This window comes from Primulina tabacum, chromosome 5 (assembly GCF_025594145.1).
Source record: "Primulina tabacum isolate GXHZ01 chromosome 5, ASM2559414v2, whole genome shotgun sequence".
Classification (NCBI taxonomy): Eukaryota; Viridiplantae; Streptophyta; class Magnoliopsida; order Lamiales; family Gesneriaceae; genus Primulina; species Primulina tabacum.
Genome location: NC_134554.1, coordinates 5683710 through 5701179, shown reverse-complemented (window position 1 = coordinate 5701179; position 17470 = coordinate 5683710). Strand labels below are relative to the sequence as shown.

Below are 17470 nucleotides of genomic sequence, written 5' to 3'. Positions count from 1 at the left end.
GTACAAATAGAGTCATGGCCGTAGTCATATAGTCGTGCAAATTCAATGGGCGTAAATTAATTTCCATGTCAAAATATTGTGTGAATTGTCAAAACCAACCGATCAAATTAATAGCTTATACAAGCTAAAAAGAAGCTATATATTTTGTGTTTTTTTGGGACGTTCGGTTCTCTAATTATGAGACAAACTTTGAATTGACGAATCATTAATCTGAATTTTAATAATAAAAAAATCTGTAACATATAACAAGACAAATCTCATTACATATTTTATCACATCACAAAATTAATTTGATTTATTGTACTCGATGGGGACGAAAAGTCATAAATTATAAAAAAAATATTGTCGAATATATTATATTGGTAACACAGGAGAGCAGTGAACCCTACTAGTTTCAATATTTTATTAATCAATTAATTTTGTCTCAAAATCATCCTCCTATTTATTTTCTTTTTTAGAACCGTTTTGTCGGCACCTTTATTTTGACTTTGAGCTATGTTATTTTATTTTATGTTTTAAAAAGAATCTATCATTTATATATATAACACGCTTATTTAATGTTTTGGACGCGTGGTTTCTAAATGTATTCATGTGATTATTTAATGATACAATTATATATTTTAATTTTACATGTTTGTATTTTGCGATTTTGATCCGTTAACTTTTTTTAAAATTCTACCTTTTGTTATTGAGAATGTTAATATAACATTATACAAGTCAATGTCACATTAAAATTGTATTAGTATTATGTCATTTCCATATCAGAAAATAAACTAAAATTGTCAAAAAAATTCAAATATAGCATAATAAGACTGAAATCTAACAATATAGAGAACCAAAATCGTAAAAAGATAAATATACATGAAATAGACTCAATTTTTCAAAATTTAAAAGAATAATACATTACGAGGTTGGATGCTTGTGAGAGGAGAGTTCAATACATGTTAGATAGTTAAATAAGAGATTTTATACGAGTTATGTTTAATTATTTGATTTTTAGAATACACCACTTTTTTCTCAAAATACCTTAAGATCTATAATAAAATTTAATGCAATTAACCATAAAATTTATTATATATAAACTTATATTCAAATCAGAAATATATATATATATATATATAACAAAAACATATCTTGTTGAGCATAACTAATACAAATTAAAAATCATTTGGAATATGGACATGATAGCAATATAATAAGAGATACCCCAACTGCTTTGTAATTATTATGGATACCTAAAGTCCTCAAATGATTTTTTATATATTTATAAAAAAAATAGCATTTTAATAATATCGAGCATTTTTTTAAACAAATGGAATAATATCGGAAGGTAAAAGACAAATATTAAAGTTTATATGATTAGTATAATACGACGTACTTTCCGTCGAAGCAAAACTCTTCCGTAACCGAAATTTTTTATACACTTATTTGGGATTGCTATTTCTTTTAACTCGCACATTTTTTTAAAGTACTTTACTGAAAAATTCAATAATTGTAATCAGAGAAATATTTTATGAATAAAAAATGATTTATTTTTTATTAAATATTTGAAAGCCGTTTAAAAAAATTATGTACATTTGCAGGGTTCATCTCCTATACTTACATATATTGACATTTGTATTTTATATTTTGATACTTACACCTCTTTGTCAATTAATATGTTAATTCTTTTCAATTAAAAAAAATTTGAAAATAACATAAATTCCCACGGTCAATTTAATAAAAATAAATTTTACACTTTTCATCTATTATTTATGTATATATACATCTTGAAATCATTTGCTAAATTAGAGAAAGTTTCATAAAAAAACATTCTAATATCTATGATAATAATTTACACATAAAATATATGTTCTAATCTTTTAATTTTGTACACGTGATAAAATTATTTTTAAAAATATTTATATATAATTATAATAAATAAATCATAAATTATTAAGTAAAAATAAGTGTTTACATATATAATCAATAAATCATACGTCATTACATATTTAAATCATTTATTATTTAAACATTTAATAATTTTTTTAATAAGTTTATCAGGTTTACAAAATTAAAAGTTAAGTCTTCTAAAAAAATTAAAAGTTTTGAATATTTTATGTGTATCAATTATTATCTATGACATTTGAACAGTTTTATTAAACTTTTTGCAATTTAGAACGTGATTTCAATGTCATATATAAAAATAAGGGTTGACAAGTATAAATTTTTATTTTTAATAAATTGAAAAAGGGCATTTAGGTCATTTTCAAATTTATGGATAGAAAAGTTTAAATATTAATTGAAATAAAGGGTGTAAATGCCAAAATATAAAATACGAGGGATGTGGAATATGAAATATATCAAGTATTAGGAAGGTTAATGCAAAAATCTCCTATTCAATCAAATGTTTACTTACAATTTTGTGTAGCTATTATTTATCACACATCAATCAAATCATGAACGAAAACATAATATTAACCCTAATATATTCATGTAATTTAATTATTAGAAGGATAAACTGTATCAATTAGTCTCAAATTTAATAAATTTAACCAAACAATTATTACTTGTCCATTTTTAATCAGTCATACCTCTGATATTATAGAGGTCCGAGTCCAATTTAGAAAATTGTCTCCCTCGAATAATAGATCAGTCTTTTCATGAATATAGTTTTCAAAACATAGCATCTCTATTTATATAATTTTCAACTAAAAACTCTACCATTTTTATCATTTTCATCTCAATTCACTGGATCATCCACAGCCATTAAAAAAAAAAAAAAAACTCATCTCGATTCATATTTTAATATTAAACATCTTCAATGTTTTGAACATTATCTTTTTGATTCAAGCTGTTCAAGTTCAAATCACTTTTATTATTATTAATACTATTATTATTATTATTATACATAGAGGGATCAAGTTCTTCAATATTATTGTTGTTTAATTTTTTCTTTTTACATCCATCAAATTGCTATTTGCTTGTTTCCTCATTTTGTAGCTCTCAATAAAGAGTGTATCAATATCTCGAGTGACTATAAGTACTTAATTTTTTGTTTTTGTTTTTGTTTTTTTATATCCGCACAAATGTTTTCGAGTCACACGGCTATTTCTAAAAAAAATTGTATTTGTTATCTCATTATAAATTTATATAACTGAAAATTTTGGAAGGCGTTTTTTAAATTAATTCGCAGATATGTATGTTCCATTCATACGATTTAGCATTCATTTCATTTATTAAAAAAAAACATATGAAAAGTAAACAATTCGTGAATCGTGCTTTGAACAATACACGAGCTTTTGCATTTTTAAAAACAGCAATCGACTTATCTTATCAAATACTAAAATATAACATTAAATTCAATTACCTAAATCACATCAAATTGAAACCAGTGATAAACATAGTACTATGTATAATTAAACGTCAACATATATTACAAATTGTTTTTTACTTTTATTTGTTACTAATTAAGCTCGGCTATTTAATTATTATCAACGAACCCAAAGGTCTTGTTAATTTTCCTTTTCTTTTCGGATTTCAGAAGATATATATGGAAGCGCAAGCATAATGGCCTGAGAAATACTGAGAGGGGGACACACACATATATTCACAGAAAATGAAATCAATTGTAAGGTCTACGGATCAAGCAAAGAAATTGACAAGACGTTATAGAAAATAAAAATAAAAAAGGGATAAATATTCAAATCTGGTCATCATGATCGTCACCGAAGAGAGAACTAAGATTGGTAAAAATATTTTTTAAACTGTAGAGTAATATTTTTAAAAATTAGCTCACGTTATCTGGGACAACTGTATAATGTACATCTGATTAGAGTATGTTATGGTATGTTAAAAATGCAATTCTCTAATTTGATTTGTTTTTTTATTTTAATCATTTAACTTGTCAAATTTTGATTTTTTTATACTAACATAGAAATTTTTTTTGGGCTCTAAACTAGTGAATCAATCGAATATGATTTATGTGACATCAATTTTATCATATGTGACACATGTAGAAAGAACAAAGCTTATATTAGTCAAACTAAAACTAATGTGATAAAAAGACATAAAAAATAAAACATTACGACCCTCGATACTTCAAATTGGAAGGGAAAAAATTGTTGTTTCTCTTTATCTTTATTTTTGTTTATGTATATTTTAATGTGTGTAATATAAATTTTATATTTGTCGTAGATGTCACATATAATAGAGTCAATGTAAAATAAACTATATTCGATGGATTTAGTGATTTCAGAGGAAACAAAGGGATAAAATTACAATATTTCCTGCTTATTATTTCATTTCATTTACGCAGCATAAGATCAACAGATAGAAAACGAATATTTGGTCATGTACAAAATTGAAAGCACAAATTAAATATAACAAACCAGGGTAAGATTTTCTTTTTTTCTCTTTACAATCGAAATAATTTTCAATATCGCCCTCGAGTTTAGTCTTCTTCGTCGGTGACGAATTTTCCGGACCCGGGATTGATGGCTGCGATGAAAAAGAAAACTATGTTGAACAGCAGCAGGGGTTCGATCTCGTTAATGGGAACCCCTGTCTCTATATTCAACTGCGCCAAAGCTCCTTTCCCAGTTATTATTTCTCCAATTATAGAGAAAGCAATCCCCAATTGAGCCAATCTCCCCACAAACAGCTCGTTTGCTTTTGTGAATCCAAATAAAGGACCTATTTATGATTTATCACACGTAAACATGTCACATAATAAGATAATAGTCAAGGAAAACGTATATAAAATTTTATTTGTATTTTTTTTTGTCAACTGTCAAGGTTTGGTTAATTTACCTCCTCGTCCTAGCCCCAAAGCAGACCTGAAATCTTTTCCAGGGGGGACGACTGCCTTATCGAGTCCGGTGGCCTCGTCGACAAATCGTCCCCGATCTCCCAAGGCTCCAATGGCTCCAAGCAAGTTGAAAAGGATGAAGAATAGAAGAAGAGGCTCTGCTTCATAAATTGGAATACCAGTTTCCAAATTCAATTGTGCCAAAATTCCTTTCCCTGTTATGGCTTCTCCCAATAGTGAAGCCTGCACGCCCAAGTTTATAATGTCACCTTATGCTCATTTTGCAACAACTTAATCAAGAAAATCATGTTGTTTTTCTTGGCCATGTCTACAATTTTCAAATCGTTTGATCCCTTCAAAAGTTCATGGAAATGAATCATATTCTTCAACAGTTAATTATATGAAACATGGAAATAAACCTAATCTTAATAAGATGACAAATTAAGCGCGATATATAATGTTCTATCAATCGAGTAACAAGATGCTACCATAAAATATTAAAGACAAAAACTTGTGCGGGACGGTCTCTCGGGTCGTATTTTGTGAGACGGATCTCTTATTTGGGTCATCTATGGAAAAATATTACTTTTTAGGCTAACAGTATTATTTTTTATTGTGAATATCGATAGTATTGACTTGTATCACAGATAAAGATTCGTCCCTACGAGTCGAGTCACTCCCAAATTTAAGCCACAAATCCCAATGTTTTTGTAATCGATCACGCTCGAATAAATAAATGAAAAATCAAAGATTCTTTGTATTTTTATATGCACAGAAATGCCATTTAAATTCATTTCTTTAAGTATTGTAACAAGAGATGATGGATAAAATATTAAAAAAACAAACAATAATAAAAAACGTTACCGCAAAACCAATCATAGCAACACGACCAACAAAGAGCTCATTTTGTTTCGTGAAACCAATTCCGCCGGACGTACCAAAGATCCCATCTTCCACAGTGGACTTCTTCTTCACAACAGGCGGCTACATATAAATTTTTTTTGTTTTGTTTAAAACGATAAACTCTACATCGTTAAGAAATAAAAATCAAGAAATTCGAAACCTTCTTCACAGCTGGGGAAGCTTTAGCCTTAGACTCGATAACATATCGAGTCACGGTCGACGAAGATGAAGGATGACAATCAACTGTTAGGATCGACGGAAACAAGAAAGGAGAAAACGGTTTTGGTTTCAGTGTTTGAACATTGAATTCGTGGCCGCAAACACGGTTTCCAGTACTGAGCAGCATTGTTGTCTGAGCTGCCATATATGAGTGCGTGACGATGGATAATGTAGTGTCTGAATTTGATGTGTTGTAATTAATACAGTACCGGGTCATGAAGATTATTAATCTCGAGAATTTGTGAATCACAAGTGGATAGGGTTTGAGAATTATTTTTGGTTTTACAGGAATCCACGTCCTTTGGTTTTCTTCAACGTTTGAAAGTAGTGTGTGTGTGTGTACGTACTAGGAAAAGCATAGAAGAGTATAGAAGAGAATAGAAGAAGTTTATTCATTCATGGCAGAAGTGTAAGTCAAGTCTACATATCACTACGTATACGGCATAGGGTTGAATAGTAGTTATTCACTTCAGATTGGATGGAAAAAAAATTCTAATTTTAGATATAATTTTTTACTAATACAAGTTTGTTATTTTTCATATTACATGAAATATTCTATATCTTATATCTTATACTATATATTTAAATTGAACCTTATAGATAGATACAAGCAAATTCATGTCATGGTACGTACATACGTCTTTTTATTCAATACCAAATTTGCCTAACTTATGTTATGATATAAATCCAACTAGTTACGGAATTTTATTAAACTCCCAACAAAACCTTGTTTTTTTTATAAAAAAATGAAAACAAAGCTATACAAACAGAGTTATATGGTATATTCTGTCTTGAAAAGGATGTAAAGGCCCACCTTGTCTCATTTTAGGTCTACTTGTTTTGTACGTGTGTGTGTATATATATATATATATATATATAGTCATATTCTTTTGGTGTTTTTGAATTCAGAGTTGTCCAACAAGGTGGGATCGTCGTATTACTAATGGCTCAAAAGTGGCCAATCGATATCTTGACGAGGATTGTGATTTGTGGTGTTTTGAAATATCAGTTTATTTTCACACAATGTTATATGTTCGTCTACAAGAGATGGAAGAATTGAGTAACCGAAAATCACTCGGGAAGTCGACGCCGATACGACGATTGCAAACAATTGAATCTTATTCAAACAAGAATAATAACAACCTTGACAATTTTTTTCAAATAGAAACAGGGCAAAACACAGCGCCTACTTCACCTAAAACCGTAGAATTAATTGTTGGGCTTGAATTGAGTTTGGACTTACTGGCGGACCTTTAGGGTTGGGTTGGGTTGGGTTGTGCTCACCTAATTGGATGACAAATTTAACTTCGATTTGCAATTGGTTATTGCTGAAATTTTTTAAGTGAACAAATCTCCAAGCGAAGTCCAATTGATAAACAGGCTCATATTTCCCATTTGCAAGGATTTACATTTGTTTTCTAAACGTTAGCATTCATGGAATGGGCTGGCCCAATGCTAGTAGTAGTCTACATGCTATAAAGGAATTTTTGGACATGAAGTAGTTTTCAAGCAGATAATTTTATATTAAATTTAAGATTTTTATAATTAATTATTCGAGCAGCATACATTTTTTTTAAAAAAAATTATGGTGGTTTATGGTTGGAAGAAGGGATATGACTATTTTGTAAGTAAACAACGGCACTAATCTATTTCTTTTCCACCGCTATGTTATATTAAAGTTTATATATTGTGTGTGTAGGTCTCTTATGAGACGACCTTACAGATCTCACGAATCTATTTCTGTTTGATAAATCAACTCGATTCATACTTCAAATGAAATTAATATTATTAACTTAAAAAATAATATTTTTTTACTAATCGACTTGGTTAGGTGATTACATCACAAAATTGATCATGTGAGCATTTCATGGGAATTTTTGTGTTATCTGAACTACCTACGAATTTGTATGTTATAATTTAAATAATTTTTTCCATCAAAAGTTTAGGTTTGTCCGTTAAAATTAGTGGAAACACGAGATAAGAAAAGGTCGATATATATATATATATACACACACACACACACCGGCATAACGGATATGCAAGAAAGAATAATTAAATCAAAAAATGGATTGCCAACAAAATGAAAATTTGGATTTCATGCACAAATAAAAGAAGAGTGCAGTTTAGCAAATGCGAGGCCAATAATACAGACAGGTAGATATGTGTCCGTTTGAAAATGACTGGCCACTGATTCACCATTTGTTGCTATTTTTGTAGGTAGAGACGTCCCCAACAACAATTTGAAAAGGAATGGAGTAAATGAGCAAATATTGACCATTCATTTTCCCAAGAAAAATCAGTTTCATCTGTGATTTATAGAGATACATTTTTTCAGTGAATTGAGATAAAAATAATAATTATCCTTTTTTCTAATCTGAAATTTCTTGAAATACTATACAATTTAAATCATCCCTGATTAGGTAAATTCACTATGTATTAGGGGGTGAGCAGAAACTTGATCAAACTGAAACAAACTAGAAAACTAAACCAAACCATCGGTTTGAATTGATTTTAAAATTTGTCTAATAAAAAAAATGATTAGATTAAAAAATCATTTTAAAAAATTCGATATATATATATATCGAATTGTTACCCTGCACACCTGGTGTGCAGGGTATCATGAGCACCGCCTAAGTGGCGGTGCATGATTGGTCAGTTTTTTTAAAAAAAAAACAAAACAAAAAATTTGTGTGATTGTGGGCGTGCCGCGTAGACAAGCCTGGTGTGCAGGGTATCATGAGCACCGCCTAAGTGGCGGTGCATGATTGGTCAGTTTTTTTAAAAAAAAAACAAAACAAAAAATTTGTGTGATTGTGGGCGTGCCGCGTAGACAGGCGCCCACAGGTGTGCAGGAAAAGAGTGTGCAGGATATCATTGCTCATATATATATATATATATATATATATATATATATATATATTATATTTATTTAAATATAATAGAAGAATATATAATTTTGTCTATATTACATTATAAGTGTTATTTTCAATGAATTTTATGCTCTGAATTTGAAAAAAAATATTAATAAACCACATATTTTTCAAATTAAGACATGCACATAAATATATTTTATAAAAACTCATGTAAAACTCATGGAGAGATACTATTTGAGAATTCAAAAGCACGATAATAGGATTATAAACGAATCAAACTAAAATATTGAACTCATTCGCGAGCTATGTGAACTGTTGTTCAGATATTAAAGTTCGAAAATGAAATGTAAGAAATGCTCGAAATATATGTAATATATAATTATATTATATTAATAAAATATTAACGTTCGTGAGCGGTTTGCAAACTATTGAACAAATTAATTTTGGTTCGAGTTCGATATGGAAAAAAGTTCAAACATATTTGATTTCGACTCAATAAATTTGAATATAAATCAAATATTTATCAAATCGATTCAAAAAAATTAATGAACCGAATTGATTTTTTTACAACCCCGGTAAATGAAAACTTGTGGAGTATGATGATGATGCCACGAGGGAATCGTGGAAAACCCCACGAAATTCCAGCTGGCAATCCAAGGCAGGGTAATCGAGATCGCGCGAAATACCAGCCTCTTATCAACAATAAATCGTTTGCAGATAAAATATATTGCTCCCCTCTCCCTCTCTTCTCTTTTTTCTAAGCTCGGACTGCCTTGCTGACTTCCGACCCGACCCGACCCGACCCGAGTTTACCATATGTCTGCCATTGCGACGGCTGCTGCTCTTGCTCTTCCACTCTCTTTCTGCCGGTCTTCCAAGAACAACAGCAAAAAGGTGCTTCCCTTTTTTCCTTTTTCCTTTTGTATCTTTGCCTTTTCTGTGTTCTTTGAAATGGTTTCTTGATTTAGTTATGGTGGTTTGTTTTCTTATTTGTGTTCATTTATTGGGGAAATCTCTTTCAGCTCCACTAATAATATTTGGATTGTTTTTTTACGATTATTTTAGTTAATCTGCTGTGGGTTTGAGTTGCTCCGAGGTGTCGAAACTGTGCATTTGATCACTCTGTTGTCTATCGTTGTTGGATGGCTTATTATTATTATTATTATTATTATTATTAAGTGAGCTTGTTTCGTGACATTATAGTGTAGGAAATGTCTGAGGAGACTGTTTTTGAAATATAGCATTCTGGATTTTTTTTATATACATGGCATTTGAAAGCAGAAGGTAATTAGAAGGTTTGTTTGTTCCTTTTCATCACTCCATTCTGTTTAGAAAGTTTTAACCTTTTTATATTTTCAATAATGGGTTCGCAGTTCCTCAATGTATGATAACAACAGTTTGCTTTTGTTCACCGCTGATTTTTGGTATGTAGTTAAATAATAATAAACTAGTCTCTCTGTCCCCTCACCCTTGTGTTTTCATGATCCACAAACTTTTTTTTTTCAAATTCTTTCCTCAATCTCTGTTTTAGTTTAAAATTCTTGATCCTTAGCTCAACCATGGTGTTTCTTGGAATCTCACAGGGTGTCAGAGGAGGATTTAGAGTATTTGCTATAATTGGAGAAAATGATGGTTTTGTTGAAAGGAAAAGCCCGTGGACTACACTTTTTGATGTAGAAGATCCGCGATCTAAGGTTCCCACAAATAAAGGAAAGTTTCTTGATGTGAGTCAAGCTCTGGAAGTGGCGCGATATGATATACAATACTGCGATTGGAAGGCTCGACAAGATGTTCTCACAATCATGCTTCTGCACGAAAAGGTTAGTCAATGAGTTATCTGCTTTTGCTGTTTGATGGGAAGCCCATGTCCGATATTGTTTGATCGTGTATTGTCAAACTGTATTCGAATTGATCTATTTGAGTTTTTTATATTTTCCATTCCGTTGGATGTTCTCAAATTCAATAATTGTGTGTAGGTTGTGGAGGTATTAAATCCTCTGGCTCGTGAATTCAAATCAATAGGAACTCTAAAGAAGGATCTTGCAGAGTTGCAGGAGGAACTTTCAATAGCTCACAATCAGGTACGTAGTACTCAACGAGAGAGTTTTCTCAAAATCCACCTAGTACACCGTGAAATTTAGCTATTCTAACAAATGTGTACGAAGAGATATTAAATAATATCAAGCAGTGAAATAACTGAATTTATGGTGCAATCTTTAGGATGCTCAATCTTTTTATAACTGCTGAATATTTTAGGTACATATATCAGAATCAAGGGTTTCTGCTGCTTTGGACAAATTAGCTTACATGGAAACATTGGTTAACGATAAAATATTACGAGACACAAAAACCTCAGAATCTGACTCGCTACCCTCTACTCCAAGTACCTCTTCTGCTCAATTTCTTGATACTGTAAAGAGCAGCAAGCAAACCCGACGAGGCCTAAATGTATCCGGTCCTGTCCAACCCTATAGTCCCAATTTGAAGAATTTCTGGTACCCCGTTGCATTTTCTGCAGATCTGAATGATGATACCATGGTGAGGCCTGTTTAATGGAAACTTGTTTCCTGTTATTTTGGACTTCTTCAGCAACACTGCTTTTATGTATTCTTTGCAGGTCCCAATGGATTGCTTTGAAGAACCTTGGGTTCTGTTTCGTGGGAAAGATGGCAAACCAGGGTGTGTCCAGAATACTTGTGCTCATAGAGCCTGCCCGCTTCATTTGGGTTCAGTCAACGAGGGCCGGATTCAATGTCCTTATCATGGTAAGATTAAATTTAGGTGTGATTTGCAGCGTAGCCAGTAATTTGAACCCTCAACTGGTGTATTTCATAGGACAAAACTTGATGATCTGAATTGATTATAAACTTATACTTTTCACTTATTTTTCAACATCAGGGTGGGAATACTCAACTGATGGAAATTGTGAGAAAATGCCATCAACTAAAAAACGAAATGTCAAGATTAGAGCTTTGCCATGTTTTGAGCAAGAGGGAATGATATGGATTTGGCCGGGGGACTGATCCTCCTGCAGCAAATCTCCCTTCTTTGTTACCACCATCAGGATTCCAAATACACGCCGAGGTATTTCTTGCACCTAAAATATTCTGTCGTACTGATTCATCCAACTTTTTATAATTAAACATTTTTTTATTGTGATTCTTCTGATTTCCTTTACAATGGCAGATTGTAATGGAACTTCCGGTGGAACATGGGCTACTTCTGGACAATCTTTTGGACCTTGCGCATGCTCCTTTTACCCACACGTCTACATTTGCGAAGGGATGGAGTGTTCCCAGGTTTGTTGCTTAACTCAAGCCTCGTGAAATTGGTTTATTACATCAGTATCGCTGATAAAAATTGGTAAGAACAACTCACAATTTTCCTTCTTTTGCTGTTGTATTCACAGCTTGGTGAAATTTTTGACACCGGCATCTGGACTGCAAGGATACTGGGATCCTTATCCAATTGATATGGAGTTCCGACCACCTTGTATGGTATTGTCTACTATTGGGATCTCGAAACCTGGGAAATTAGAAGGGCAGAGTACAAGAGAGTGTACAACACATCTACACCAACTTCATGTTTGCCTACCTTCATCTAGACAGAAGACTAGATTGTTGTACAGGATGTCACTGGACTTTGCTCCCATCTTAAAACACATTCCTTTCATGCAATACCTATGGATACATTTCGCTGAAAAGGTACATTCTTGGTTTCTTCTTGTATATAATTCTGTCAGAAAAAAGTACGCTATTCCAATTGCTTGGGTGATCCATAAATATCTGATCAAATCCCAGCTTACACTTGAACAGGTTTTGAACGAGGATTTGCGTCTTGTGATTGGTCAACAGGAGCGAATGCTGAATGGCGCAAATATATGGAATATGCCTGTATCGTATGATAAGCTTGGAGTCAGGTACAGGCTATGGAGAGACTCAGTGGAACAAGGATCTAACCAATCTCCTTTTAGCAAATCAACATAGAGTATTTAGGCAGTTTTCTTCAATTGATTCTTCATACACCATCATGAACCCTTTCGAAACAGAACGATCAAGACCTTAATTAAACGCTTCTACAGCATTCGTTCATACAAGAAAATCTCAGGTGAAGCTCGATTGCTGGAATATATTGTCAGAGCGCACACCCTTCGTACAAATAAGAGCAACTGTACACTGTAATTTTCCCCTTCCAAGTATTTTTGTGTACAGTTTCTGAGCAATCTCATTAGTCTCAACTTCCACCCCCTTTCGATAGCTACGATCTGATTTTCATCTTGTAAGTGAATATGTCAGATGTAACATGAATCATCATTATCAAATGCTTATTGCAGTTCGATGTCTGAATCTTGAAAACGGAACAACGAGGTATAATTTTACTCCGGATGAACTGAACTTGGTTAAGCACAGAGAATAAAAATCGAGGATTTATTTTTATCATGAATATGAAAAACAAAACTGCTTTCATGAAGTTACAGAACGGCATCCACTTCACAACCAAACACCAAAAACTAGTTTTACTGTACCACACTCGAAAACCTAAAAACGTTGATTATCACAGAGCAGACCCACAAAATGGACAGTACAGGTAGGAGGGATCCATCTCCCTAGCACAGGACTGGCACCGGATAGCATCCATCGCCGCCGATGGGGGCGACAGGGACTGCGGGAAAAAGAGCTTGCAGTTATCGCAGCGCATCAGCGGGTGCTTTCCAGGCCACCGCCACACCGGCACGAAGAAGAGCTTCAGCACTTTCTCATACTCCACGAGGTCGGCGCTTGATCCGCACGCTATGCACTTCCCCGCGCCGCTTTTCAGCACCCGCGTCGCCTGCTGTTCCAACCCTCCTACGAAAAAGAAAAACATTTTCCTTTTTCTCTGTTTTTTGGTTGTGACTAAAATTACTCATGTATAAATTTATTTACTTATATATACTATACAATTTTGGATGCCAGTTAAGTTAATAATTATTATTTAATAAATAGCGTTTTATCGTATATTAATCTCAATTTTACGTGCTTTCAAAATTTACTCCATACTAACAAAGTAACTAAATAACGAGAAAATTGTTTTTTAATCTATTATATTTGTCTTATTGTCATTTTAGTTGGGTATATTTTTAGTTTTACATTTTTAATTATATTTTGTAATTTTAGACTGATTTTGTATGGAGAAATAGTTGATCGTCGAAATTTGATGATTTTGACGTGAAAACTTGTCTATATAACCTTTAACCACGAAAAATAGATGAATTTGTAGATAGATTGTTCCTCTGAAAGATATTGCAGAGATTCTTTCTCGGATTATTTTAATTCCCCTATTCTGCCTCCGTCTTCATTGTTTCTTGGAGCTAATTAGAACGAAACTTTTTTGGTTAAATTTTCCTTTGAGACAAGATTTGTTTCTTCATTTCGTCAATTGATGTTTTGTTTTACTTTTTATTTATTATTTTAAGGTATTTGATGATTTGGAAAATAGTAATATATTTATAAAATAAATATGTGAAAAATAATTTGTATGCTATGTACGATAATTTTCCTTTTATTTTGAAAGATCTTCAAATTTTATGTCATATAGGTGAATCCTTATATCAAATTCTTGCGGGCAAAAATGGGACCGAAGTTGATGAAAATTTAAACATATCAGGCTTAAAACGTAATTTGACTATATGGAATCTGAAGGAAGAAGCAATTTTCCCATAAATAGATTACTAATGGTATTTTATTCGATTATCTTGATAGGTTGATCACTATTTTTAAAAGCTATGTCAGGTCCTTTCAATTCACTAATAAAACCAAAACAAAAAGCAAAATTAATCACAAAAATGGAAACACATACTATCAGTTACTTTGATGATTTCAGATTGATTTTAAGTTGAAAGAAGCTTGAGTAATTATATCTTCTATGGTTGGATTTAATTGATAGTCGAACAAAGATGTTCAAACATGCATATGATATTTGACTTTAATATTTTAAAAGAAAAATCACGACATAATTTGATTGTTCTCGAACACTTTTTAAAAATTATTTAGAACGTAATACCTACGAAATTCTCGATTGCAAATGGTGTAAAATCTAGGGACTACAACACATATTTAAGCTGGTTTCCAAACTGCAAGCAACTCTTGGAACATATCTACTACCAGTTCTCGATCCGCGTGTCTGAAAAATTCATTCATTTCATCTCTGACATCATAAATCTTCCCAAAATCAAGCAAATACATCATGCATCCTTTCTTCAGTTTATTCAGGTGGTAAAGCCAAGCCTCCTGCAACCTCTCCAGCACATTCCCCGTGTTGATATCTTCCAAAAGACTGTCCTCACATGCATCCTTCAAGCCCACGATATCATACTTGTTCGCTGCACCTAATAATGCTAATCGATGCTTCCAAAAATCTTCTTGATTTATCGTTCCGTACAAGTAGCTGAGGAGGGCCATACAGGACTCGGATGTCATGTCTTCGATGTCGATCGTGGATGATTCTTTTTCTTTGAGATCATGCTGGAACATGCTGAGAAAAACGGGGGAGCTAGCTGAAAGAATCGCTCTGTGGGCTTGGAGGGTTCCGTCGCAGGTGTTGATGGTCACATCTGAATGAATGGCCTCATCCAGCATGCGAGAGAGGCATCTGAGAGTGCTTTGTGTCGCCAGATATTGCATCGTGCCATCACTGGGCCATATAGAGTTTCCTTCTCCACCCTTCAATTCCACAGAAAAAGGGCATTTCAAGGACGAACAAAAAATGCATCACTAAAAAAGGGAAACTGAAAAAAGTTCAGTACTCCGATTCACAATGTCATGCGGACGCGCTACATGAGCTTCAATACTATGGCGTCTCAGCCAGAATTTTGTATACAAGGGTAAAAACGGAGCAGCAAAAAATCATATTTCAAAAGAGACCAGCAAGAGCATCTCACATTTACACCGCAGACCTTAAGGTCAAGAAACTCCACGTCAATGACGAATCGACCTTGAAAGTTAACATCCACGGGGCAGGCAAAGTCATCACTTGTCCGCAGCAATCTCTCGTGTACTGAGCATAATAAAACCACCACCATAATTTTAATAAACATACACAAAAGGCAATTCAAACAAGTATTAAAACTCCATTGGTACATCAAAATTCACATTCAGACATTTATTCATTCACTTTGCACAAACCTCCTCAAGGTAATGACTAACGGGAAGCAGAAGTAGAAAATATATACAATATCTTAAAAATAATTGTCTTCGGTTGTCTCTAAACATTTTTTTCTCAAAAGATGAGCGAAAACTATACGCCGTATTATGAATCGAATTTCTTTACGAGGTGAATTGATTCCCAACTATTGGAAAGCAACAGACTTGATATAAAAAGTAGAATAAAAAGATTTTCATCCACGATACTGCCTACCATAAGCAACAAAAATTGATAAAATCACAAGAAGGTCAACGAAGTCAGAAGAACAAGATAAACACATACTCGGCGAAATATAAGGCCTTCGATTGGAACCAGCGGTGGTGACTCGGAGAACAAACCGCGCAATCGGCGGCTGGTCTTTCGAAACCCGAGACGGTTCAGGGAAAAGCCGTATATAAACTGACCGATTCTTCTCCACAGATAGATGCCTGGAAAGGAAGGGGAAAATTCAATTCAAATTGATGATCCAATTCAGATACAAGTTTATGCCAATCGATACCAATTCCATAAGCCGATTTTGAAAGGGTCGGATCTTTTGTAAGCCGTGGTTGGCCCGAAGTTTTCGACTTTCCACTGAGCTAATCTCGCTATAGTTTCCACTTTCGTGTCCGCCATAGTTGCACGCTCTCTCTCTTTCTCAGGAACCGGCGGAAAGCGAAGTCCAATTGAGCTGGTTAAGGACTTTCAGAATCGAGATTTAAGGAAGCGTGACGGGGGTGTTTTGGTCATTCACTTAATGTGCTCTATTGCTGGCAATTAGCTAATCAATTACCAATTCGAGAAACATATTTTACAAAATCGTATTTCTGAGTAATTTAGGAAACATGCAAGTTTGCCTTAAAATAAATTCTTAAATATATACAGTTGGAGATTAGCTTAGATTGTGATTGGATTCATCCCTCTATTCTAAATTTTCTAGCACGAAATTATATTATTATAACTGAGATAAAATGGGCACGTTCCAAGAATATATTTCAAAATATTATCGACGCTTCTTACAAAATATGATTTTATGTAATATATTAAAAATGACCTATCGAAAATTTTATACTAAATTATTAAATTTGAGTCTTCTAGTATCAATGAAATATTCTATATTTTTGCGTGATTACAAATGTCGCTGCTCTATTTACGTACATTTTTATTCCCTTGCGCAAATGGTAAACGTGATGTGCCAAAATTGTACCTTATTTTGCAACTTTACCATCTCAGCTATTGATTTTTATTATGTAAAAAAATTCCAATTTAAATCATTATGATATTGCGTACAAATAATAAACGCATTTCACTTTTTCCCGAACTTTTAACTCAATGGATACAATTGAAAATATAGCGCATGTTTGGGGAAATAAATGAAGTCGCATTATTTTCCCAGTTGACCTTTCAAAATATTGAACACGTATTTAAAACCGCATCATATAATATTATATCATATGATCGTGGTATTTAATTTATGGTACAACATTCTTTATTCTAGAACATCACTAAAAATAATGATGTCATT

The 17470-nt window shown here is 32.7% G+C and overlaps 4 protein-coding genes across 4 annotated transcripts; 1 reads left to right on the top strand and 3 right to left on the bottom strand.

The window, feature by feature from the left end:
- Window positions 1-4251: 4251 nt before the first annotated feature.
- On the bottom strand, window positions 4252-6184 carry LOC142545876 (photosystem II 22 kDa protein 2, chloroplastic-like). The gene is made up of 4 exons (XM_075653291.1): window positions 5853-6184; window positions 5654-5773; window positions 4792-5032; window positions 4252-4674 (listed from the first exon to the last, which is right to left on the bottom strand). The coding sequence occupies exons 1-4, from the start codon at window positions 6126-6128 to the stop codon at window positions 4433-4435; spliced, it is 879 nt and encodes a 292-aa protein (XP_075509406.1). The 5' UTR covers window positions 6129-6184; the 3' UTR covers window positions 4252-4432.
- A 3329-nt stretch (window positions 6185-9513) lies between these two features.
- LOC142545873 (chlorophyllide a oxygenase, chloroplastic) lies at window positions 9514-13122 on the top strand. Its single transcript, XM_075653286.1, is given in 10 exon segments — window positions 9514-9678; window positions 10368-10604; window positions 10761-10865; window positions 11041-11322; window positions 11402-11549; window positions 11683-11804; window positions 11806-11868; window positions 11971-12083; window positions 12194-12488; window positions 12600-13122. Coding segments are annotated over 10 exon segments (1614 nt in total). The 5' UTR covers window positions 9514-9600; the 3' UTR covers window positions 12771-13122.
- Window positions 13123-13194: 72 nt separating this feature from the next.
- LOC142545874 (uncharacterized) lies at window positions 13195-13694 on the bottom strand. The gene has a single exon (XM_075653289.1). The coding sequence runs from the start codon at window positions 13648-13650 to the stop codon at window positions 13339-13341; it is 312 nt and encodes a 103-aa protein (XP_075509404.1). The 5' UTR covers window positions 13651-13694; the 3' UTR covers window positions 13195-13338.
- A 1023-nt stretch (window positions 13695-14717) lies between these two features.
- Window positions 14718-16666, bottom strand: LOC142545872 (BTB/POZ domain-containing protein At1g21780-like). Its single transcript, XM_075653285.1, has 4 exons — window positions 16466-16666; window positions 16249-16394; window positions 15704-15819; window positions 14718-15485 (listed from the first exon to the last, which is right to left on the bottom strand). Exons 1-4 carry the CDS (start codon window positions 16579-16581, stop codon window positions 14880-14882), a joined length of 984 nt encoding a protein of 327 aa, XP_075509400.1. The 5' UTR covers window positions 16582-16666; the 3' UTR covers window positions 14718-14879.
- Window positions 16667-17470: the final 804 nt, after the last annotated feature.